At 46.7% G+C, this 26,423-nt stretch overlaps 1 protein-coding gene across 1 annotated transcript; it reads right to left on the reverse strand.

The window, feature by feature from the left end:
* Positions 1 to 7,852: 7,852 nt before the first annotated feature.
* On the reverse strand, positions 7,853 to 24,539 carry Trim35 (tripartite motif containing 35). The gene is made up of 6 exons (XM_034497785.2): positions 23,910 to 24,539; positions 18,651 to 18,746; positions 15,417 to 15,647; positions 12,485 to 12,507; positions 11,593 to 11,711; positions 7,853 to 10,761 (listed from the first exon to the last, which is right to left on the reverse strand). The coding sequence occupies exons 1-6, from the start codon at positions 24,390 to 24,392 to the stop codon at positions 10,160 to 10,162; spliced, it is 1,554 nt and encodes a 517-aa protein (XP_034353676.1). The 5' UTR covers positions 24,393 to 24,539; the 3' UTR covers positions 7,853 to 10,159.
* Positions 24,540 to 26,423: the final 1,884 nt, after the last annotated feature.

Raw genomic sequence — 26,423 nt, forward strand, 5'->3', positions numbered from 1 at the left:
CCTCCCAGCTCAGAACAAAAAAAAAAAAAAAAAAAAAAAAAAACAAGCTTCCAGTCAGTGAGTGCTACACCCCGCTTCTGGAATCGGTAGCCCCTTCCACTGCAAAGACATAGATTCTTGCTGGTGACATCTATGGTTTACAAGGTGTTGGCACTAGAAATTACCTGGCAAGGAAAGAGATATAAGTGTCCAAGTTTGCCTGACATTATGGCTGTAGCCAGGTGATGTAATGGGAAGCTCAACTGCTTCATGTGCACCAGAATCTAATGCTGTACACGTTTGCTCACCTTCAATCTCATAACCAGGGCCTGAGGAGATTCTTGCCACATGAGCATAAGGAGCTGCAGCAATCTCTGGCACACACATAAAAAGAAGGACTTAGTGGTGAATGCCTAATCCCAGTGCCAGGAAGGGAGAGACAGGCAGGTCCCTAGGGCTCACTGGCCAGTAGGTATTGACTAACAAGTAAGCCCCAGCCCCCAGTGAGATTTTGTGCCCAAAATCAAGATGGACAGCCTCTGAGGAATGGACCTCACACACATACGCATGCTGCATGCACACACTACCTCATAATTGCCATACACGCTGGGGGTATGGGAATGCTTCCCCCTTTTTTACTTGAAACTAAGGTAAAAAGAAGTCATTCCCCCAAGGTCTGACAGCAGTTGAGGCAGAATCTGAACCTGGGCTGTCCAACCCAACTCCTATCCTAGTCTCTGCACTACTAGACTCCTTTGTGAAGACTGGAATTGAAACACATTTCTTAAGGGCTTGGGTTTAAAAGGCTTTAGATTTCCCTTTTTGTTTTAAAACTTCAAGATGTGATGTTTAAGCAAAACGTGTGGAACCTACCAGGTGAACATTGCATGAAGCCATACAGAACATGCCTTCCCTACAGAGAAGAATATTTTCACTTATTTTGACAGCATTTTTCATTTTGTGCTTCCTGCTCCTGGTCAGGTTGGTTAGATACAGGGAAGAAGAGTCTGCTTTTAAGTTAGGGTGCATATTATGTGCATAATTAGGGTGCATGAACAAAGCCTCTCAGAAGACTGAGAAGAAAACTGATACCACGGGTTGCCTGGGAGGATCAGTATGCAGTGAGACTGTTCTAGCACATTCCGTGCCTTTGGAGTTACAACCATGTGAACATAATCTAATCGTACACACAAATTTGGGAGGCTTGTGGTTTCATACGCTGCATGCCTGTATGTTCAACTCTGGACCCTATTTTTATTACAACCTAACAGCTTCCCCAATTCCTGAAATGCTGTGACCGTTCTTATGGCAGTAGGGCTTCCATGTGGGGGTCCATCCCCACAAAACAATGACTCTCCACCCCTGCACTATGTCCACAATGCTCTTGTTATTTGGAGATGGTCCCACACTGAGATGATGATCCTCCTGCCTCAGCTTCTAGTAACTACAATTACAGGTCTACATCCCCACACCATACATATATGTCCTTGTTAAATTGCAGGGGGATTTTTAAAAAATGTCCTTCCGATAATGTAGTTCTCGATCTGTTCCTTGTCTCTAGGATGTGTTACTGAGAAAACATGATTTCAAAGTATAGCATCTCCACCTTCTGAAGAATTAACTGGCATGTAAGAAACCTGTACAGGGCTTAAGATAGAACACATGGCATGTTTATTCTAAAGCACCTCAATGAATCCTCTTAACTGCTCAGGGTAGATACTGTTATTCTCAGACCCTTATGGAAAATGCTACAAAGACCTGGTAGCTTGTCCACCACACGGCTGGCACCTGGGCCCAGGCTTCTGAGCTTTAGATTCTGTGTGTTGTTCTCCTTCCCCAAATGAAGGCAGTGTTTTTGCCCGCCAATCTTTTTTAAGACAGGGTCTCACTATGCAGTCTTGGCTGGCCTCGAACTCCCAGATCTGCCTGCCTTTGTCTCCTGAGTGCTGGGTTCAAAGGTGCACACTACCACAACAGGCTTGGTGTCTGTTTTACGGAGCTTTCAAGGACATAATTGCCAGCCCATAGTGCATGACCCCAACTAGACAGGCCATACGTTGCTTAGTAATGGGGTCATTACCTGAGATGTATCCTGAAGTGATGTTTTTGTGCACTATATACAAAATGAGCTACCATCTACTCTACCCCTAGAAGCTACAACAGACTGCTGTTCCTTGTCCACACACTTGCCACTATAGCCATCCCGCAAGCATCTGTGTGGCTAAGCATTGAAAGGCATAAGGAGAAAACCAGACAGTAAAACTTGTCCGTCAGTCCTAGGCTGGAGAGACTTTCTATCTGGTAAAGAGTATGATGTGAAAGCACACGGATCCTACCTAGATTCCAGAGCCCACATAAAAAGCTGCGCTGGAAAAGCAGGTGGATCTCAGGGGCTCGCGTTAGCCAGCCAGCATAGCCAACCTGATGAGTTCCAGGGCAGGGAGAGAGCCTGTCACAAAAAAACAGTGGACGGTTCCTAAGGAATGACATCCAAGATGGACTTCTACATACACACACACACACATACACACACACATTTTTACTCCACTTACAATCTTACAGGATCTTCACATGGGGCCCATCTTTGACAGACACATCCTCATATGGTAGTTGAATGGCCATTTCACACAAGTTGAAATGGTCTCTTCTAGACCATTGTAGGGATTCTCCTAAAGCCCTCTAATCTCACAAAAACTTTGCAAGAAGGGTTGGTGAGACAGCTCAGTGGGTTCCAGCATTTGCTGCCAAACCTCAGTTGGATTCCCAGGACCTACATGGTGAGAACCAAAAGCTCTCAAAAGCTCTGCAAGCTGTCCTCTGGCCTCCACTGTGGTGCTGTGGCCCACACTCACCCACCCACAATGCAAATAAATATAACCTTTAAAGAGTAAAACAAAAACAAAACCTTTTGAGACCCAGTTAAGTTCAAGAACCAAGCTCGTGCACCCCCTCTGCAGGTTAATTTGAGTGGTACAATTGCTAGGGAGAGATTCTTTGGTGGAGCGGCCCATGAGCTGTGCAGGAAGTTTCAACAATGCAGTTTTTGAGCTGTCTACCCACACTGGGGTAGGCTTTAAAGATGACACAGCTGCCATGGAACGACTCATGTACCTGAAGTAACCTCAATGAAGTCACTGGTCCAGCAGGTAGAATCATATCTGTGGTCTGTGCTCTATCTGGGATGAATTGTGTGTCTCCTCAGGTCACCCAACAGTAGTGCACGACTGTATAACCACACACTAGCCATCTGGAAGCTATGACATCCCTGGATCTTGGACTGACAGGTAGCCATGTGGCTCCTACACACACCATAATAATTAACAGCAAGATGGTCAGGTCACAGTGGCAGGAAGATGGAGACTGAGGGGCAGGAGCACGCCTGAGAGGGATCGTCACGTTCTCAAGTTCATCCAACTTCTTCAGGGTTGGATGGAGGAGCTAAGAGAACTCGCTCTTCTGAGAACGGAGTTCAGACCCAGCACCCACGTTACATGCATCTCCATCTTCAGTCTAGCACCCCCTCCTAGTCTCTGCAGGCACACATGTACAAACATAAGCAATATGAACACTTTTTGAAAAATAAAACCTTGGTCCGAGTGTGGTTGCACACACCCCTACTCTCAGCACATAGGCAGACACATCGCTGTGAGGCCTGCCTGGTCTACACAGCATGTTCCAGGCAAGCCAGATCAGACCTGTGAGAGACTCAGTCTCAAATCCGGCCATAAATAAATAATAAATTCCGACCCTGTCTACTCACTAGCCAGAGTCCCAGAGACTTCTCTTGTTCTGATATTGAAGCAATGACCATATTCTTCTGAAATCCCACCCTCCAAAAAGTAAGAGGGAACTTAGAGAAAACAGCCAATGGAAACTCAAGGATGACCCAGTAAGGGGGCGTGGCGGTTTGAATATGCTTTGCCTGTGGGAAGTGGCACTATTAGGAGGTGTGGCATTATTGGAGAAGGTGTAGCCTTGTTAGAGGAAGTGCATCACTATGGGTGTGAACTTTGAGGGCCCCTAAGCTCAAGCTTTGCCCAGTGCTGAAGAGAGATCTAGTCTTCTGTTTGCCTTTGGAACAAGATGCAGAACTCTCAGCTGCTTCAACACCATGCCTGTGTGGACACCACCATGCTTCCTGTTATGATAATGGACTGAACCTCCGAACCTGTGAGCCAGTCCCAATTAAATGTTGTCCTTTATAAGAGCTGCCTTGGTTGGTGGTATTTTTTTAGGCAATGAAAATCCAAACTAAGACAGAAATTGGTACTAAGGATTGGAGTATTGCTGTGATAGGCCTAACCATGCTTTTGTTCGGAGGAATGTGGATTTGGAGACTTTGGATTGGAAAGCAGTGGAATGCTTTAAGTGGGCTTAATGGGCCATCCTAGTTGGAATATGGAAGATCTTGGCAATGGGGACAATCTGAATCATGCACACCTGGCCCGAGATGTTTCAGTGGAGAATTTCCTTATGTGGCCTAGAGACTGTTATTGTAATATTTTGGTAAAGAAGTGGCTGCTTTTTACCCTTGTCTGAATTATCTCCCTCAGGCTAAGGTAAACAGATTTCAATTAACTGCATTGACAAAGGAAGTCTCAAAAAAGCCAAGCAGACAGTTTGTCCTCTGGTTTGAGCTCATGAAGTATTTTGATCAAGCGTAGCAAACTTAGGAAAAGAAAATACAAAATGTATGGTTCAAGTAATAAAAGGGCATGAAAAAGTGAAATGGAGCTGAATCCTGCTTACAGAGAGATAAACAGGTTAAGGGAGTGGTGGTCTCAGGGCAAGAGTCCACCCAGCTAAGCTTGTTGTTTGTGTTTGTAGTTGAACAGGAATAGGTATACCACGTTAGGTGTTGTAATAACAGGTTATTGTTTTCATTTGGACTTTTTAATCTGGAGTGAACTACAGTTGAGAAATGGAAGACATACTGTGGTCCATATCTTGGGGCTGGAGGACTCAGGCTGTTGATCAGGAACTTGAGGAATGGTGGTCAGCCTGGGACAGAGCAAGTTTTAGGTGATGATAAGCTTAGGTCTAGGTGTGGTGGTACAGGTCTTTAATCCCAGCATTCAGGAAACATAGCCATACAGATCACCGAGTTCAAGGCCAATCTACAGAGCAAGTTTCAGGACAGCTAAACTTAGAAAGTGAAGGAGTTGGAAAACAGAAAACAAATAATGTAATAGAACAAGGGGGGCATTTTCCAGCTCCAGCAGGCAGAACTTGACATCTTTGGCCATGTGGCTCTGGCTTTAGAGTCAAGAACAGAAGGGACTACTAAGACAGTTGATGCTGGTTAGCTGGAGCTAAGAAATTAGTAGTGATTAAGAAGAGACCAGCATCATAAAGGTGAAATCTTCTGGGAAGTGTTTTCTGAGAGCACAAAACTGTGTTTCAATGACAACCAAGGTTGTACTTCATGCTGCAGCTGGACTTGGTAATGTGTAAGTGACCCGGGTTGTTACTGGTTTTGAAAGCATGAAGGTATCATGGAGAGTAGCTGAGGCTTGGCACTGTGAGAGGCCAGGGAAGGCCATGAGTGAAGGTACAGCCTCAGCTGCAATTGACCAGGACTGAAGGGGTCATGCAAAGTTGTTGAGACTTAGCACCATGAAGGGAACCTATGAAAGCTCTTGGGGAACCTAGTTGCAATGAATGACTCCAGTGCTTTGGAGACGCCAGTACCATGGGATGATCACCAAGAACAGCAGTGCCATTGGCGTGGATCAACGAGTGCCTAGAGTGCAGAGCTGGAGAAGTGACCCAAGCCCTTTGGAGGAACCCAGATCATGTATGGATACCAGACACTGGAATAAGAAAGTGTGAAGTTGAAGCTGCCCTGGAGACCCCAAGATGTTCCAGATGCCAGGGCCATGGGATACCTGTTGAGGAAAGCTGCTAACAGGGAACGGAACCAGCCCAGGAGAAAGTAGTTTGTCGAAGTCAACAAAGATGAAAGGAGTTGGAGATCTGACATCAGACATGGAGATACAGAGGTTGGAGTTTGCCCAGCTGGTTTTTGGTCTTGCTTTGGTCCAGTATTTCCTCACTATGACATTTGGGTATGGTAATGTATATCCTGTGATGCTGGAGGTATGTGATCTGCTTTTTTGATTTTATAGGGTATTAGTTAAGTGATTGAATGAATCTCAAAAGAGACTTTGAACTTTTAACATTGTTGAGACTATTAAAGACTTTGGGAATTTTTGAAGTTGGACTAAATGTATTTTGCATTATGCTATGGCTGGCCCTCATAGGATTCATGTGTTTGAACAAGCCTATGGGGGTCAGGGAGTGCAATGTAGTGGTTTTTGAAAATGGTCTGCCCATGGGAAGTGGCACTATTAGGCGGTGTGGCCTTATCAGAGAAGGTGTAGCCTTGTTAGGGGAAGTGTGTCAGTGTGGGGGTGGGCTTTGATGCCTCTAAGCTCAAGCTCCATCTAGTGTGGAAGAGAGGTGCAGTCTTCTCCTGTTTGCCTTTGGAACAAGATGCTCTCAGCTGTTCCAGCACCATGCCTGCCTGGACACTGCCATGTTTCCTGCCATGATGATAATGGACTGAACTTCAGAACCTGTGAGCCAGCCCCAATTAAATAGTCCTTTTTAAGAGTTGGCCTGGTCAGGCAGAGACAGGCAGATTTCTGAGTTCGAGGCCAGCCTGGTCTACAGAGTGAGTTCCAGGACAGCCAGGACACAGAGAAACCCTGTCTTGAAAAGCCAAAAAAAAAAAAAAAAAAAAAAGAGAGAGAGTTGGCCTGGTCATGGTGTCTCTTTACAGCAATGGAAACCCAAACTAAGAGAGAGGCTCTCCTGTCACCTGGAGTGGGGAAGCTCCACTACCAAGTCTGGGTCTGAAAGACCCCCTCCATTGCTACAGATGAAGAGAGCTTGGGCAGGTGGGCGATGCCTCAAAAGATCCCATCTCATCCGTTCACTGTCATGAAAAAAGCCCTTTATGTACCAGGTGGCATGTCTGAAGGGTAAACCAACATTCACCCAGCTAGAATACTGCGTGTAGAGTCAGAAAACCTCAGTTATGAAGGCAAGGCCAAGCAATTGAACCTCTGAACACAGCACTGGAGAAATCCACCCAATAGCCACTTTGGGTGACCAAGGGGACATGGAAGGATGGTTCCTCTAGCAACCACACAGGAGGAGTTCAAAGGGGGAAAACTGAAAGGTGCCACCTTTAGCATGAATGAAGGTACAAAAAAGAGGACAAAAGGGCAGGAGAGAGTTGGAAAGAATTCAGACTCATGGACAAGGGCCTATCAACAGCTGCCCCATCCCTGAGCCAAAACTCAGGTCTTCTGTTATATGGATTTCAGGGCAATGCCCAAGATCTTAAGGATATGTAACAAAACAAATAGGCAAATGTACTGGATATAACAAATTTAAACTTCTGAATACCAAGGGACATCATTAAGACAGTACAAGGAGGCTGGAGAAGTGGCTCAGCATTTAAAAGCATTTGCTGTTCTTCCAAAGAACTTAGTTCATTTCCCAGCACCCATATCAGGTAGCTCACAACAGCCTGTAATTCTAGCTCCAAGGAACATGATGCTCTCTTCTGGCCTCTATAGGCACCTGTACACATACATATGCATATAAATACATTTAAAAAGATTACTTATTTATGTATCTGTATGGGTATATATGCATGTGTGCATATATACCCATATACCAGATGTCAGATCCCCTAGAGCTGGAATTCCAAGCAGTTGTCAGCCACCCAATAAAGGTGCTGGGAATTGAATTCAGGACCTCTGGAAGAACAGAAGTGATCTCAACCACTGAGACATCACTCACCCACTAAAAAAAAAAAATTTTTTTTAAAGACAATAAAAAAAAAAACCAACTCACTGAATTAGGAGGAAAATTTTTATACGTGATTCATATGACACAAAGGAACTTTTATCTAGAATGCATAACAAATTTGTAAAACTTCATAATAAAAGATCAGACAACCCAATGGGCAAACGCTCTGAAGTATCTGAAGCAGATACACAGCAAACATGAGAAAAGATGCTCCCTCATCAGCCTTCAGGGATGGCAACTACAGGCCAAACGAGACATACTCTAGCTTCCTCGGTACGGCTAGCTCAGAGGGCAGATAGTGCTGACAAGAACTCGGTACAGACCAGCCCTCACCTGCTGCCGGTGGGAGTAGAAAATGGGACGGCTCTCTTAGAAACAGCTTGGCAAGTCCCCAAAGGGTTTAAAATAATTATCATGTGACCTGGAAAACAGACTCCCAGGTATATGACAGAGAATCAAAAAAGACACATCCACACAAAACTTGCACACAAATCTCATAGCAGCAGAACTCATAATAGCTAAACACACTGCAACAAGCCAAATGTCCACCAACTAACAAGGTACACAGCACATTCCCTGCACACGATGGAATCTTAACCAACTAACAAGGTACACAGCACATTCCCTGCACACGGTGGAATCTTAACCAACTAACAAGGTACACAGCACATTCCCTGCACACGATGGAATCTTACAACGGGAAGAATCAATCAGGTGTAAGTTACAATAGGAATCAGTGTTTACAAAAGCTCTGAAAGAAACATGTCAGTGGTGAGGCAAGTAAAATTTTTCTAAAAGAGGATAGGTCATTGAAATTACCCTATTTAAAAAGAATTAAGATGAAAATTTAAAAATAAACGTTTTTAAAACTTATTATAACAGCAATTTCAAAGAAAGTTTCTTACAGAGAAACTGAACACAAACATCATACCAGGCATACCTTTTTACACCCATTGTGCCCAAGCATCTGACACTCATAAGCTGGCTTGCCAACAATGTCCCTGCTCCCAGCCTGGCCTAACCAGGGTTTCTTCTGTGTCCCCACTTGTTAAATAATCAATACAAATGACCCATTTAGAGCCAATTAGTGGGTAAGTGGCACGGTTTAAAACAAAGTCTTATGTAATGAGGGGTCCAGGCTGAAATTGGGATGCTAGGTCAGGGATGTGTCCCTGACTATAACAGGGTCCCCCTGAGATGGTATTTCTCCTTATGACACCACTTGGGATTTGGTTAGTTGGCAATTAGACTCCATCTATAGGCATGACTGAGAAAGAAAAGGTGGAGGAGCACACAAAGGAAAAGGGGTGAAGTCTGCAGAAAGCAGAGCAAGAACAAGCAGGCGGAAGCCAATGAAGACAAGGGCATGGAGGACAGGACTGGCCTCCCAGACCAACAGCTCCTGACTGAAGCAGCATCCCGAGGCCCCTTCTCATACCTTCCTCCAGTGACTTCTAAGGACTACTGTTAATTTACAGATGTGGAAACACAGGCGCCGAGAAAGAAAGAGGGCAAAAAGTTAATGTTTTAAAAAGTGTTCTAGAAAACTGGGTAATTCCAGAGGAAATCCTCAAAGCATGAGTTGATCTATCAGTGTTGATTCCGTGCTTACAGGAAGTTAGCCTCAAAATGGCAGCAGAGTGGGGCTCCTCCCCAAGCCAGCAGCAGCTGTCTTTTCACTCACTGCATTCTGGTGCTTTGGCTTCTACGACTTGAAGCTGGTCAATCCTTAGCCACTGCCAAGAGCCCTAGAGCTGCCTTTCCCGTGACATCCACTAACGCTGAGCTGTATCCCAGAGTACCTCGTACCCTACAGAGTTCCCAGAGAAAGTCAAGGACAATCCTGTCCTAGGGACCAAAAGGGAAACTCCTGGGCTTCAGACCCAATGTCAAAGCCATGCTTGCTCAGTCAGGCAGGTGTAACTTGTCCTACTGGGGTGGGAGAGCCTAGGTGAAGGTTTTGCCCACTCTTGTCTCAACCAATTCTGGGGCTTCCCTGTGTGGCCTCAAAAGGACCTCTTCCTGGGAACCATAAATGACAAACTCAACAAAAGGCATCTCCTGATAGGCTAGCTTCATCATCTCTAAAAATAATCACACCTACATTATAATGACAGCTTATAAGAAAACAGTATACCAGCAATCTAAGGAAATCAGAAAACCTACATCCTGAAGGTAGCATGATTCTAGACAGAGCCTAGGCTCAGCCAAGCACCTCCTGGGTGGCTCTTAACTTTGGGCAGAAAAAGGACTAAAAATAAAGACCGAGGCATAGGAGGACTTGGAGCTACAGAAAAGACAGAACAGGACACAGGACGCTGCATGAGTGCCAGTGGTGGGTACCAATGCCCACAGCTCAGATGTCCAGCTCTTCTTTGATGGAGACACGCAGGTGGCAGATACGCAGAGGTTCTGGGGGACCGTCACCCCGAGAGGCCCCCAGGTAGAAGTAGGGCCTCACCTCCCCAAAGTGGGCATGGAAGGTGTACAGATGGCAGTGGCGCTCAGAGTCATAGAAGGACAGCTCACCCTCCTCACACTCCAGCTCCACACGCAGACGGCGCGGCATGGCCTGGACCAGAGGGGCTGTGGCTGTGTCGGAAGTCATGCAGTGGTCTCCATCCACACCCTGCGTGCGGCATAGGTACCAGAAGCCTGAGCGTGTATCGTGGTAGCAGCTGTGTGAGTGGCCTTCACCACCTACATCAGCCTGAGCCTGCGCCTGTGCATGTGCCTGCACCCGCACCACACCCACTCGCCAGCTCGGCAGGCCACCCACATCCACCTCCCAAGAATGGGAGCCCTTCGAGAAAACTTGAGAGCCCAGCAGGCAGGGTGCTGAGGAGAAGCGCTCTGGATTCTCCACCTGCACACGGTAGCCATGGTTGATGACACTTGTGAGGTCATCGGCCACTTTGAGCCAGCCAGCAGCTGTGTTGGGATCCAAGCTGAAGGGCACTAGGGACAAAGAGAGAGGAGAGAGTCAGTAAACTGGACACTCTTCTTCTGCCAGGCTGGCCGAGGTCCCACGTGCCCTAATGCATGCAGGGAGCTGCCCTGGGCTGCTGGGGTGATATAGGTCAAACTACTCCCGCCCCCAAAAAAGATCTGTGTTAAGTCCCAAACACTAGTACTTCAGGATGTAACCTTATTTAGAAATGGAGTAGATGGTCGTACGTGCATACCACACACACACACACCCGGGGGGGGGGGGGATATGTCATGTGACCAACCAAGGCAGGGGCCATTTGGCAGTTACAACCCAAGGATACCCAAGCAATGGAGCAAATGCCAACGTCTAAGGGCCTTCCCACACATCAGAGGAGCATGGTTTTGACTATTTCTTGGGAATGAGCTTTTAGCCTCCAAGACTATAGGAGTAGATTTTGGTCATTTAAGCCAATTTATGGTCCTCTGTTACAGCAGCCAAGAAAACTAACACAGGCAGGGAATATGGAAAAGGAAGGTTTACACACTCCCAGGACACCTAAGATGATCAAGTAACATTTCCCTGGGTCGATGACACTTCTGGGTATAAAACCAGGGCACACTGGAAGGAAAGAGTTGGAGTGGTTTTGGGAGAGGTGACCTAGAGTTGGGTCTTTCATCATGAATGTTAGAGTTATAAAGACAGAAAGGAGAGTTAGCCTTTCTCAAGTGGGTCAGAGCAGGAAGGCCCTTGGCCCCATCTAGAAAGGGCTGCAGCAAGAACAGCTGAGAAGTTTGGCCAGGTCTCTGCAGCACAGGATGCTCTCCATTTGCCTGGAGCATTTTGCTGCATGTCCTTACCAGATTCAACGGACCCGAGCATCTTCTTCCAGACCCGGTACTGCAGGGACTCCAGATACTTGCATGCATCCATTAGCAAGCCAGGCTGCAGAGGAGCTGGCTCCACGGTGCAGAAAAGCCTGGAAAAGGAAGGCTGGGCATTGGATAGGGCCAGGGCCAGGACCCCTGGCTACATTTACTACAAGCAGGCAACAGGACTGCTTCCCTCGTCTCAGACCTAAGTTTCTTGGATATCTGTCCCAAGTCAGGAGCCCACTGGGCTGCCACAACCCTTCAGGATTCAGCAGGAAGTTCAATCCTGAACAGCTGGGAGACACAATGGGAGGTTCTTCGACCTAGCTGCCATCCTCATGGACAGAAATCACACTTAAGCTCATGAGAGATCCAAGCTGGAAGGGCCTTAATGGTGCTTGAATTCAAAAGAGCCATGGTGCTATGTGGCCTTTGCTGAGCTCCTGCAAAGACTGGGAACCCATCACAGCCCAGAGCTTTTATTCTCATCTTCTGACAGGACACAGTTCTTCCTTACCCATCCTGGAGAGCCCAGCAAGCATCCACCCAAAGAACATGCCAAAGCTCTTTCCCAGAAGTAGGAAGCCAGCCAAAACCCAAGCCTGTTGACAACTGAGAAACATGAGTCATGTGCCCGGTGTTGTCGATCCCTGTGGAGAGTATCAACCCTCTATGTTCCGAAACAACTCCCTGCCTCCATGCCAACCAGAACTGGAAAAGTTCTGCCTTTAAAAAGTTCCCCTTGGCTGGCCCCTACCACTCCCTCTGAATTCCACCCAGTTGGATATGCTACCTGCCTAGCCCTTCCACCACTGGACAGTGTGGCCCTGGCTTTCTATCTGTTCACCCTCTCCCATTCCCATCAGGTTTGGTAACTTACCGGCGTTTTCGGCTCTTGTGTTTCTGGAAAAAAAAAAAAAGCAGAGACACAGACTAAGAGAATGCAAGACACTTCTGACCGAGAGTTGCCAGATGACCCACACTCATGGATAAGCAGACCTGACATACCCATGGGGATCTCATTTCAGATTCAGTGTCACCCCTTGGAAGTCCCAGGTGACAAGGATGCAGCCATGGGAGGGAGACCTTGCTCAGTATACACGAAGCCCAGGGCCTTCTTTGGCAAAACTTAGAACTGATCCTAAAATTCCTATGAAGTTTCAGGAAATGCCGAATAAAAGCAACCCTGAAAACCACCAAGTTGGAGAACTTGGACTCCCAAACTTCAGACTTGCTACAAAGCTGCTGTGATGGAGGCAGCAGGTGTAGTGAGGACAGAAGTGACAATATAGGTAAAGCTGGAGTTTCTACAAGGGCCAAGGTAAGTTAATAGAACCATCTTCTCAGCAAACATGTAGGTACAACCAAAACCAGGAAAGCCTCTACCTTGTATCAGATTAAAAACCAAACCAAACCAAACCAAGACAAAACAAACTAAAACAACCCCCTTAAAATGCATGTAAGATCTAACTGCAAGGCTGGGACTGAGATAAGAATTACATTGGAGCACAGAAGGAATGGACTCTCACAGCCAAACAATGAACAGACAACACCACTGAAAGCTGTAGAGCTGGGCATGTTGGCACATGTCTGCAGTTCCAGCACTCGGGAGGCAGAGGCAAGTGGATCTTTGAATTCCAGGCCACCCTGGTCCATAGAGTGAACTCCAGGACAGTGGGGACTACACAGAGAAACCCTGTCTTGAAAGACAAAACAAAACAACAACAAAAAACTCTAAGCAGCCAACCAAACAAACAAAAAACACGAAACAAAAAAAAAAAAGAGAGAGAGGAAGGAAAAAAACTATAAAGAAATTAAACAGACATCTTAAGAGCTGGTAATGAACACAGAGCCACTGAAAAGACAGATGCCCAGTGTCATCAGCTATCTGGAGAACGCACACTGGAATCACAATGAGACCACACCTCACTCACAAGGAAGGCTATGGAGAAAAGTGGCCAAGAGGTACAGAAACTTGACTCTCAGACTTTGCTGGTGGGAAGATAAAATTGTGTGGCTACTTCGGTAAAATTGCCTCACAGCCTTTAATAGGTTAAAGCAGAATTACCAAGTAATCCAGAAATCCCTTGGGTACACATCCAAAAGTGCAAACATGTCCATGCAAAACCAGTACACATGTATAGAGTCTTACTGCCCATAATACTCAAAAGCAGAAGTAACTCGAGTGCGAATGGAAGGACAACGGAACACGGAAAACAACGCGCACAAGGGAAACACTCGCCCATCAAAAGGGACTGTCGGATAAACGAGTCTGGGAAACTTCTCTGTGAGGAGGACAAAATCAGTAAGGGAAGAAAGAAAATGAATCATGTTTTTAAAGGAAGAACAGAATTTCTTTTCTGTGTGTGCGTGCGTGCGTGTGTGTGCATTCTCTGTGTGCATGCACACACAGGTCCGTGTGCTCATACATATGTCTCATGGAGCCAGAGGGAAACCACAGCTTATTCTTCAACTGCCGTCTGCCTTGTTTTTTGGTACAGTGTCTTTCACTGCCCTGGATCTCACCAAGCAGGCTAGGCTGGCAGACCACTAAGCTGCTTTTTTTTTTTTTTTTGTTGTTGATTGGTTGGTTACTTGGTTGTCTCTCTACTCCTAAATGAAAGAGTCAAATTGTATAATAATTTAACCTTTTTTTTTTTTTTTTTTTTTTTAAATTTTAAACCCAAGGGAGCTGCCATCTCAGCTTATTTTATGTGGCTTCTAGGGATCAGCGTGGAGCCTCATACTTGTAAGTACTTTACTGACTGAGTCATCTCAGCCTGAAATCATTCTTTTTTTAACAAGAGAGAAAGAAAGCAGAGGGTGATCCTGTGCCCCCAACCCAATCCCCCTAAAAACACACACACACACAAAAGATAAAGGATAGATAGCACCTCAGCAAGAATACTTGTCATTCACAAAGCCTATACTACAGATCCAGCACTGCACAGGGAGGGAGGGAGGAAGGGAGGAAGGGAGGAAGAGAGGGAGGGAGGGAGGGAGGGATGCAGGAAGGAAGAGAGGGAGGAGGAGGAGGAAAAGGAAGAGAGATGACTGAGGAGAAATCAAAAAACAAAAGAAACAAAACCAAAACAAAACAAAACAAGAGGGCCAGCTAAATGGCTCAGCAGGTTTAAGGTGCTTGCGTTCTAACATGTCAGTTTGGTCTCTGGGACCCGCATGGTAAAAGACTGACTGACTTCCATACAGGCACTTTGCAATGTGTACCCATAGTGGCGGTTTGAAATGGCTCCCACAGGCCCATAGAGAGGGGCATTATTGGAGGTGCAGACTTGTTAGAGAAAGTGTGTCACAGGGGATGGGCTTTGCGGTTTCAGAGCTCAAGCCAGACCCAGTGGTTTACTCCCTCACCTGCTGCCTGCTGATGCAGATGTAGAACTCTCAACTACCACTCCAGCACCATGTCTGCTTGTGAACTTCCCACCATGATGATAATGGACTAAACTTGTAAACTGTAAGCCAGCCCCAATTAGTTATTTTCCTTTGTAAGAGTTGCTGTGGTCATGGTGTCATCAACAGTAAATAAATAAAGATATAATAAAAATGTTAAAGCTTAAAGTATTATACAATTTGACTATTTCATTAGAGGTAGAGAGACAACCAACCAACTAACCAAAAAGCAGCAATAGTAAAGGGTGGAGGTGGAGGTAGGAGGATAGTCTCAATTTCCAAGACTTGCTCTGCCACAAGGCTGCCACTAAGGTCCTCCACCATCACAGAAGACTGTTGAACAGGGCCCGTGGTCTGAGCTGCTGGCCTCTGACCCTGAACCCAGATGATAAGCCTCTTACCATGAGGAAGGTCATGTCATCTTCCTTCATCTCCATCTGCAGACGCTCAATCTCACGAGCCAGCGCCTCAGTCTGTTCTGCCAGCTGTTTCATCTTCTCCTCGGCCTGCAGGTGCTTCTTTCTGCTCTCTTCCTTCATGGCATCCAAGGTGGCCTGTTCCTCCACCCTCAGGAAATCTCGGAGTTTGTCAAACTCATCCCGGATGCGGCCTTCCAGCCAAGTTGTCTGTACCTGCACCAGAGCAAGGAGAAGCCAGCAAGGTCAGATGGATGGGATTAGGACGCCCCAGCTAGGGACCACCTTCAGCAAAGCAACTCAATGTTCTAGGTGTGACACAAGAGCCCCAGAGACAGAGATAAGAGTACATATGAAGGTCCAGTTCAAACCGGACACAGATAGGTGTTTGGTAATTTCAAAGCTGCAATCACCATGCATAAATGGCAGCCTCCCCCTCCCTTCCCCATCAGCATTCTCCTTAGGGGATCCTCAACAGTAAGACAGGTCCTAAAGACAGAAATGAAAGACAAACTTCTACAAGTTATCTACCTTCAAAGTCTTGACTATGTCTAAGTGAGAGGCTTTACTCTGGCTGTGGCAAATATTTATTTTAATGACACGTTCATCATGTAAGTCATAACCATAACCACTGAGGACAAACTACACAGATCCTCAGAGAAGGAAAGAAATAGTCTGGGAATGAGGAAATCACTCTTATCACATGAACCTCAAAAGGCTCACAAAAGAAACATGATTGAATGTCCATTAAACCTAGCTTTTTGCTTTTCTGAGGCAGAGTCTTACTACATAGAACAGGCTGTCCTTGAACTCATAGAAATCCACCTGCCTCTGCCTCCTCCTTGCTAGGATTAAACACCCAATATGAAAGACAAGCCTTGAATGAGAAACTGCCAAGATCACCCAAGGCCTGAGAGAAGGCCCTATGCTGGCCTGCTAGCCACTAATCAAACAGCATCCTCCATGGTTCCTACTGTACTTCTTACCTGTGAAGCAAGTTCTTTGGTCAGAAGTTATGCTTTACAGAACAGCAAGCAAGCCTGCCTTGAGTTCTTGCTCTGATGTCCCTCAGTGATACTGTGGCCTACTGAGCTGAAATAAACCCTTTCCTCCTGTAAGTTGTTTGTGGTCATGATGCTTGTCACAGCAACAGAAACTGAAGTAAAGGTTTCTGAATCACTAAATCATTAACAAGGTGAAATGCAGACAGGTGACTCTAAGATGATTATTAAAAAAAAAATAACTCAAAGCACATGCTCTTGTTTCAGCAGGATAGCCTCTGAGCAGGGATTTAAAGTTCAATACACATGGTTCTAAGAAGATAATGACAAATGACTTTCTGAAAAAGTGAAAATAACAACAAAAAATCCAATTCACTGAAGCTATGGCATACTAGGAAACTACGTGCAACATCTATGAATGATCAACATAGCCCACCCTCCTTTACCAGGACACTGACACTGCACTCAGCAGACAGGTAGGTCTCTGTGAGTTCACGGCCAGCCAGGGATACATGGCAAGACCCTGTCTCAAAAAGACCAATACTCAAACATCGGGCAAGGCATCTGCTAGCAGCACTCCAGGTCTCGTGGGCCTCCACTTTCAGACTGGACTGCAGTTCAGCGCACACCCGGGGCTCTGATACTGGCTATCCTCGGTTGTCAGCTTGAATACATCCAGAGTATCTAGAACTCAGAAATGAAGGGCACATTCTGTTTCTCTAGAGGACCCTGACTAATACGCATGACAGCACACACACACACACACACACACACACACACACACACACACACACGTCTCTGAAGACATAGCTTGTTGGTTTGTGAGACCTCACAAAAGGCTTCTCGACATTGGTGCTTCCAAGCATCCTTCTGAATGCTTAAACAGAAATTGCATGGAGATGGAGGTCTTTTACTTGGCAGGGCTAAGGGACTCAGTGGGACACACAAGGTTGGGTGACCCTCCAGAGTGCAACCACCCAATTCTGTCGATTTATCTAGGTCTAGTTTGATGTGCTACTTGCAATCGCTGCCCAGCTGGACCCATTTGACCCTCCAGTGCCTGGGTGCTCAAGGTCAAGGTCTCATTGTGCCCTGCTGTGACATTTATACCAATCAAAGGTTTATGTCCAGATACTGAAATAATTGATATGCTTACATTCCTTACATTTTGACAGGAGGAAATAAAAGTAAAACAGAAAGTTAAATTGCTGGTAACTGTCTAGAGAGACATTCCCTAGAGTAATGAGAGATGGCTACCTTGGAAACTGTGACCAGGGAGCACCTCTCAGAAAGGATATATGAGCTGAGAATTTAAGACCAACTCCAGGGCCTGGACACTGGCTGCAACAGAGCTGAGGCAGATGGAAGGCCAGGTGAGTCACAGCGGTAGAGTGGGGGAGTTTGACAGACATGGTGCACTCTGGAGATGGGAGGATACCTGATGAGTGTACATGGGACTGGGAGGGATGGCATGATCTAAGGAGCCTTGGTTACCACTGGTTTGACTGTTGAGCTGGTGATGTGTGACAGTCACAGAAGTTACCTTTAACATGATGTGTACATGATGAAGGTGGCTTCTTTAGTTTTAGAACAGCTCCATCAGGATCCATGAAGCCTCCGTGGAGGCCAGTTCTGAGTGGGTCAATGCCAGGGACTCATTCTCCCTCACCCCAGTTCTCCCAGGGCCCCCACCTGGCCCGGCTGTGTTGAGGTGTGGTCTGTTGCTATGTATTGCAATAGTAAATACTGGTCGGTCCCCAAGGCCCGGTAGTTCCCAGGGATGAGAGAATCCGCACCTAGACTCAAGTGACTCTATGTAACCTTGTCCCCAAGTTATCCCCGATTGGTGAATAGATGCCAACAGCCTATAGCTGGGCAAAACAGAGATAGGCAGGTCTTTTTGGTTCCTGGGCTTAGGGTCAGGCAAAGAGACCACAAAAAAGGAGAGACAGAAGATGGACCTTGGGTAAGAATCATGAATACATGGCCATGAGGGCTGGCCAGTTAGAGGAGGTGCCCAGATGGAACACAGCAAGTTATAACTCAGAGTTGTTGATGGGGAAGTCAATTCTAACGGCTAGGGTAGTTATCTACCCAGCTTTGGTGCTAACTAAGGCTTATAAATACAGAAGTTGTGCATCTTTTATTTGGGAACTGAACAACCAAAGGCGGGGTAGAAACCCCCATTGAGATTAAACATTTACAACAAAGTACTCACCTCATTGTGCTTGGCAATGGCCTCATAGGTGCGCCTCAGGGCCCAGAAGGCCTTGGCTTTCTCTCGCAGTACATGCTCCATGTTCTTACACTTGGCCTAATGTGGGGAATACAGGACAAGTTAGCACTGGAGTTCCTGTGGACTCCAACCGCAAGCCAGGGAAGCCTGTGTGCTCCAAGTGCTCTGAGCACAGCTGGAAGCTCAGCATTGCCCCAACCCTGAACTACACTGCTTCCCACCTCGGGTCTCTAACCCAGCACGGCCGACAGACACCTGATGCAGGTGGGGAGCAGGGCTCAGGGGTTATGTGGAGCTCTGCCCAACTGGCCACAGAACAGCAAAGAACAGCCAAGAACAGCCAGCTCCAGCTTATGCCTGCTCCTGGAACTGTGGGGATACCATCAAGATGTCAAGGCCATTGGTTTATTCTGTAATCTTCCCAACTGGACTTTTTTATGGCCTTTATGAAAAGGGTTGACAATGTGGTGTATTCCAGTCACTTCCCAAGAGGTAAAATATCCAAATGAGATCTCACCTAAACATGGCTCTACACCCACCTTTTCCTTTAAAGGTGCTGAAAAAAAAGTTGTTTTACTTTCTGACACAGGGCTTACTCCAAGAGTACAGGCTGACCTAAACTCACCATGTGACCAAGCGATTCTAGAACTCACAGTGATCCTAGCAACCACACCCAACTAGTCCTTCCTACTTTTTCTTTTGGGGATACAGGTGTATACTGTGGCATGCACCGGGCTCTTGAAAGCTGAGTAGGTAAGTGCCCCAGTTTTCATTCCCATCATAATCTGTCCTTTTGATTTTTAGAGAATTACATCATCACCCTTCCCTTTCTCTCCAAACCCTCTCTGCTTCCTTTCAAATTCATAGCTTTCTTCATGTCAGCATGTGCATACACTTATATACACATAATCTCCTAAATCAGCCTGCTCAGCGTGTACTGTTACTTGTATATGTGTCTTTCAGGGGTGAATATTTGGTATTGGATAACCAGTTGGTGTGTTCTTCCCCCGGGAACTATACCCCACCACACCAGCTGCCTGTAGTTGTCTGTGCGGTGAGGCTCCGTGGTCTTTCCCCCTTCCTCTCTGAACTGTCCACTCACATTGCCCTTGTTGAGCTGATGCTCAGGCAGTCAGGGCAGCAGGACATGGGGGTCACTCTTCACATTCCTAGGAGACACTCACAGCAAACTCGCTGATTGTCTGATTTTTTCCTCAATGCCCCCTGCACCCTAGTCTACCATAATCAAGATATCTCATTAAATCTAGAGCTAGGCCAGTACCCAGCAATTCCTAAGGATCTCCTCATTCTGCCTCACAATGGAGCTAAAATTCAGGTAATCATGTGATCTTGTTTTTTTTATGTTAGTTTGGGAATCTGAACTTAAGCCAAGGACTCGGTAAGTACTTACCTATTTAGCCATCTCTATTGCATCTTGCTTAATTTTAAAAAATAAAATCACTTTTGTTTTAATCAACACACATAAATATCATTTTAAGGAAGGTGCTCAAACACTTGGTTTTTTTGAAGATTTTTATTTTGTGGTTTGTCTGTATGGGTCTGTGAACTGCATGTGTGACTGGTGCCCGGTGCCCAGAAGAGAAAGTGGAGTTTCAGACTGCTGTGAGTTTCAGACTGGATGCTGGGAACACGACTCAGGTCCTCCGTAAGGGCAGCTAGTGCTCTTAACTGCCAAGGCATCTCTCCATCGCCTCAATGCTTTTACATTTTTTTTTATTTTTATTTTTATTTTTTATTTTTATTTTTATTTTTTTTGGTTTTTCGAGACAGGGTTTCTCTGTATAGCCCTGGCTGTCCTGGAACTCACTCTGTAGACCAGGCTGGCCTCGAACTCAGAAATCCGCCTGCCTCTGCCTCCCAAGTGCTGGGATTAAAGGCGTGCGCCACCACCGCCCGGCGCTTTTACATTTTTAATTGTTGCTGCTGAGCTGGAACTCTGAAGAAACACTTTGGAGTTTTAAGTTGGTTCTTCCAACCTTTTGTGTCCAAAGCCTATTAACTTCTCTCCACTTTAATCCTTTCCTCTTTCCAATTATAATGGTGACCTCTATCCACTGAGCCCCACGTCACTCTGGCCCCGTTCCGCACACCAAGGATCACTTCCTCAGCACACTAGCTCTCATCAGTAAGTACACTGGAGTCCACTCCCAGAGGTGGGAATCTCAAGTGCACAGGGGAAGGACCCTGCTCTCTCTAAGCGTGTGAACCTCAATTTGGATGGCTAGCCAGGTTGTTGCAAAAAAAAAAAAAAAAAAAAAAAAAAAAAAAAAAAAAAAAAAAAAAAAAAGTAAACAGAAAATTCACCTAACAGTTCTTTGCCAAAGAACAAAGATTTAATTTCACCATTGCAAACAACCCCAAACTAATGTCCTAGCTAGAATTACACTGACTTTAATTTTACTGAGGCTCAGTATGTCAACTTCTTTTGGTTACTGCTTGTATGAGGAACTTTGTCCGTCCACACCTAAGCAGTAGCACATCTAAGCCATACTGCTGGGATACTTTTCCTTTGAGAAGAAACCTGGGGTTGGGGAGGTGAGTCAGCCAGTAAAGCGTGTGTTGTCCATTCTGGTCCTGAGCACCCACATACCTGTAGTCTCAGCTCTGGACTCCACAGTTCAGTGGGCAAACCTAGCTCAACACAGAGCTTCAGATCTAGTGTGAGGCCCAGCGTCAAAGTGTAAAGGGACAGAGATCAAGGAAAGGCTGCCACCTACCTCTGCCCACCCCCAGCCCATACACACACACACACACACACACACACACACACACACACAAATGTGTCTATCCAAACCTGTGAACTCTGTTCTTGAGGACTTCCTAAGGTCCCTCTGAGCATTCAGGTTCTTTCTTGAGTTATGGATTGATCCAATATGACATGTTTCAAAATCGTGCCAGCCCTTCCTTCCATCAGGTCCCACTGTGTTAGCACAAAGTCCCAGCTCATTAACCTCCCCGTCAGTGTCCCATGAATGGGTCTGCCCCACAGTAGTGAGAGAAAAACCAACACACACAGCCTTTATTACTTTTGCAGGACTGTGAACCATGAACACAACAGGACAAACAAAAAAAAGAATTCTTCATTTTGCTGCTTTAAAAGTGCCGACTGGGTCCTTCACAGGGGTGGGAGTAGGGGTGGTGTAACAGAGGTGGGCAAGAAGCAGAGAAAGGAGCTTGAAGACACAGCCTCCAAGAACAGTTCCACAAACTGCCTTCCCCGAGCTAGGCCCTACCTCCCACCTTACCACCTCCTAAAGAGGCCACCAAGTGATGAACCTCTGAAAGGATTCACTGACAGGGTCGGGGTGTCATTCTTGGAACACCTGCAGACACTTAAGAAGTTGTACTTTACTGCTACAGTCAAGATTAACCATCATATAGCTTCAGGGTTCCTGTGGACACTAAATTTTGTTAATACTTCAGGGCATCTAACACGTAGTAAGTCCTCAAACATTATTGCTGCTGGATTTTCAACATGGAAGCCAAAGGGATCTTTCTAAGCACCCACCTCTGGGATTCCTAAGGGTACCCAGCAGGGCCAAGCTTAGTCTAACATCTCACCATTCTTACTACTTATGCTGCCTGCTCCCTTAACAATCCACACCCACATCCAACCACACAGAACTGGCTTATCTAATGACTGCCTCACCAACTCCTCTGAAATGTCAACTTCTGCAGAGTTCTTGTTTGGTTTCCATTGCCATGACAACCAAAAGCAACTCTGGGAAGAAAGGGTCTATTACAGCTCATAGTTCCTAGTCATACTCCACTACTGAGGGATGTCACCTGGTATCTAAAGCTTTCTCTCTTCTAGAATCTTCTATATGCTCCTGCATCTTCTTGCAAAAGCCTCTAGGTCCTTTAGATTTTTTGCTAGACACTCCCTGTGAGTGGAAATTATTATCATCTAGCTCACTTTCAGTGTCCTTGAGACCTCCCAATACAAGGCAGCCAGCAAGGACAGAAGGCAGCCTCCAGGCCCATGCTCTCTGTCCCCTGGCTCACAGGCCTTGTTGCTTTACCCCATTCTGAGGACACCATCCATGCTAATCTGCATTTGCTAGCCCCAGGGAATTCGAAGCCTCCCAATTCGGGACCCAAGCCTCTAGGTGGTCTACTTCAACTATGCCAAATAGAGATCTAGCACTTCTGCTAGTGAACAAGGGAACAGGCACTACGGACCACTGCTGAGCTAATATGATGGATGACGCAGGAACATGCGTGTAGATAGCGCCCATCTGCTCCGCCTCCACTCTGTACGCAGCTGCCATCAACTGCTGATTCTTCAAAAGGATAATTCACAAAGTGGAGAAAGGATCTCTGGAGATCAGGCCCCGTGGGCTCTTGCAGTGCCTCCTCTTCACTATGTCAGGCTTCCTAGCAGTTAACCCTAGGCCCTGGGCCCTCCCAACTGTGGGTCTGACCCATGTATTGGTAGCTAATGAAACAAATTTAGCTGTTTCAGTACATCCCTGACTGTAAAAGAGAATAGTAACAAGCCACTGACAAAGTAAAATGGACATTACAGAAACCCTTTTTAAAAAAAAAATTAGTCGTTATGGCAGTATGAGTGTTTTTTAAAGCAATGGAGCATGCATTTCTAAGCGATTAGGTCAAATTGTTATCGAAAATGTCTGACATTGTTTACTTAAAAAAATTTTTTTTTTCCTGTTTTAGAACAAAGACTTTTTCACTGGGCCTGGTACTGCAGGCCTGTAATCTCAGCCACTCACTCATAAAGTTCAAGGCCAGCCTGGCTAATTTAAGAGCTTGGCTCATACTCAAAACTAAGCTTGGGATGCAGCTGCGAGGAAAAGTACTTGCCTAGCTTGATCTCCTGCAGTACCGACACCCACCCTTCCCCGCCGTACTAGTTTTGCTGTGTCAGCTGCTCTTGGTTTAATTATAGCCACTGGAACTCCAGATATTTGGATACAAAAAAAGTAATCGGAGTAAGGCGGCAGGCCAGCGCCACAGGCCTTTCTTAAGGCTCTGTAACCCGTGGGGACACTGCTAGGCTAGGGAAATCACAAGGCCTTAGAACAGCTAGGTCTTGGCCTTTTCCACTTCTAAACTGACCGCGCCATGCCCGAATGTCTGAAGACGGTACCACTCCAGCATTGTTCAGACGGGCCTGGAGAGCGGGATAGATGGCTGCTAGGCCTGGGGAGGGGGAGGGGCAGTCCGGGGGTCCCCAGGGCGGGCTGGCGCGGTGCTCACCCGGAAGTCCTGCGCAGTGTCCTTGATGGGCTGCACACGATGCTCCTGGTGCCGGGCGTCGGACTGGCAGGCACAGCACAGCAGCTCCTTGTCCTCCAGGCAGAAGAGCGTGAGCGGGGCACGGTGCGCGCGGCAGGGGCGCGGGGACCGGCGACCCGTCCAGCGCGCGCCCTCGGCCTCCTCGCGCAGCAAGGTCTCCACCAGGTTGTTGAGCGTGTGGTTGGTGCGCAGCTCCCCGGGAGCCGCTCGTTCCTTGCACACCGGGCACGAGGGCGTCGTCTGTACCTCCCAGCAGCCGCTCACGCATCGGCGGCAGAAATTGTGGCCACAGCGCAGAGTCACTGCGTCTCGGAACGGGTCGTAGCACACGGCACACAACAGCTCCTCCTTGAAGGAGCGCGAAGGCCCCGGGGACACAGAGGGGCCCGGCTCCATCGCAGGAGAAGCCGCCGCCGCCGTCACCACCGAAGCCGCTGCCTTCATGCCTAGCCTGAGGGCGTTGTCCCTGATGAAGATCTGGGAGCCAAAGCGGCTCCAACCAATCACGAATGGGCTTTGAGAGAGAGCACCCGCCCACTTCCGACCTGCGCGGGGTCTCCCGGAGGAGGTGTGGTTCGCTGTCTCCGCTAGCTCCGAGGCAATCTATTTAGATCCAGCGCGGAAGGATCTGTTGTCCCACCGCAGTGTGGAATTTCCGTTATGAAATAGGAAGTGAAGGCAAGGGACGCCATCCTTAAGCAATTCCCGAAATCCCAGACTCCTAGTCTAGATAGGAAGGGACGTTCATGTTTTAACTCATTAGCTTCCTAGGTGGGATCCGAACCCGGATCCAAAGCAGTGGCTGGGTCTTGCATCACTGGGAATGGTTTCTCAAAACCCTCGCATAGGTCGTCCGCTGACTTTGGTCGGGCTTACTGCCGCCTCCAGGTAGCGGGAAGACCTAACAAGTTGTGATTCCTGGCTTGTGGTTGGATAAATGAATTCCTTGTGTAAAATGGTGGTCTCTGTGAAAAGGGAGCATGAGAGTGAAATAAATAGGGAAGTATGTTCGTGGCATCAGGCAGTTCTTCATTAAAGCCAGCATGAGAATGTTGTGGTGAAAACATGCTTGCAATCTTACAGTACTTGGGAGGCCGAGGCAGGAGGATCAAGAGTTTGAGACCAGCCTGGGTTACATAGGGACACTTTAAAAAATAAAAAATCCAGGCTGGATTCTTGCCAAGAAAGGCAGGCTGAATGTTCCCAGCTGCCCGTTCCTGTTTGATATTTGTAGCCTTCTGCCGTTGTGTTCTCCTAACATACACACTAAGCCAGGCACTGCAGCTTTCCAAACTCCTTGGATTCGTATGAAGCATATAATTTTTTTTTTTTAAATATTGCACTAGATAAACAATAGGTGCTAAGACAAAAGGCAATGTTTGGGTCCGTTTCCTATTCCTCTTGCTAGAACCACAGACAAGATGGTGTTTAAAGAATATAGGTTCCAGAGCAGGGAAGTCCAAGAACCGGGTGCCAGCCTTCCTGCTGCATGATGAGACAGAGTGCATTGCATGGTCAGACAGGCAAGTGTGCCAGCTCAGATCTCACTTCCTCTTATAAAGCCACTGGTGTTGTTATGGGAACTCATGCTAGTTAATTTTGTCAACTTGACGCTAGCTGGAGTCAGTTGGAAGAGGGAACCTGAAGGGAGAAAACATCTTATGGAGGAAACTATCCATACGATGGTTCTGTGGGAAAACCTGTGAGAGGCTTGACTGGTGTGGGAAGGCCTTGTCCACTGTGGGCTGTGTCCCTACCCCCACCCCAGGGCAGGTGGTTGTATAGAGAAGCAATCTGAGCAAGTCACGAGGAACAAACTATTAAACAGACACCCTCCATGGTGTCTTCAATTCCTGCTTCCAGGTTCCTGCTTTGAGTTTCCCTGCCTTGGCATCCCTCAACAGACCATGACCCAGGACATGTACGCCAAATAAATCCTTTCCTCACCAGAGTGCTTTTGGCCATGGTTTCTACCACAGGAATAGAAAATCAACAAGGGCTCCACCCTCATCGCCTCATTCGAAGAACCGCCTACAAGCCTCATTTCAAACAGCAGCTGGAATTTAGGGATTGAGTTTCCAAGGCATGAACTTTGGGGTATTTGCTGAAACTACCTGCCTTCTGGCCTCCCCTTCTCTTTCTCTTCCTTCCTTTCTGTTTAAAGCAGAGATCAAGGAATAAAATCAAGGATTGTTCTATTACATGAAGGGGCAAGGCCTTACTCTGTGCTGTCTACAAGGAATCCACTTTACGTGCAAGTGTCTAAATAGCACAAGTGAAAAAAAAAAGAGAAAAAGTTAGTGCTAATTATTAGTATGGTTCTGTGGATATCAGGTGACAGAAAGTATTACAGGCAAAAGAAGGTCAGTTCAGCAGGAGAGTTGCTGATAGCATCTTTAAACACAGGCAGCCAGAGCTGCCAAGTCAGCAAAGCCTATTCATCAGTTGCCAGGGAAACCTGAAAGGAAAACAGAG

Source organism: Arvicanthis niloticus, chromosome 3 (assembly GCF_011762505.2).
Source record: "Arvicanthis niloticus isolate mArvNil1 chromosome 3, mArvNil1.pat.X, whole genome shotgun sequence".
Lineage (NCBI taxonomy): Eukaryota > Metazoa > Chordata > Mammalia > Rodentia > Muridae > Arvicanthis > Arvicanthis niloticus.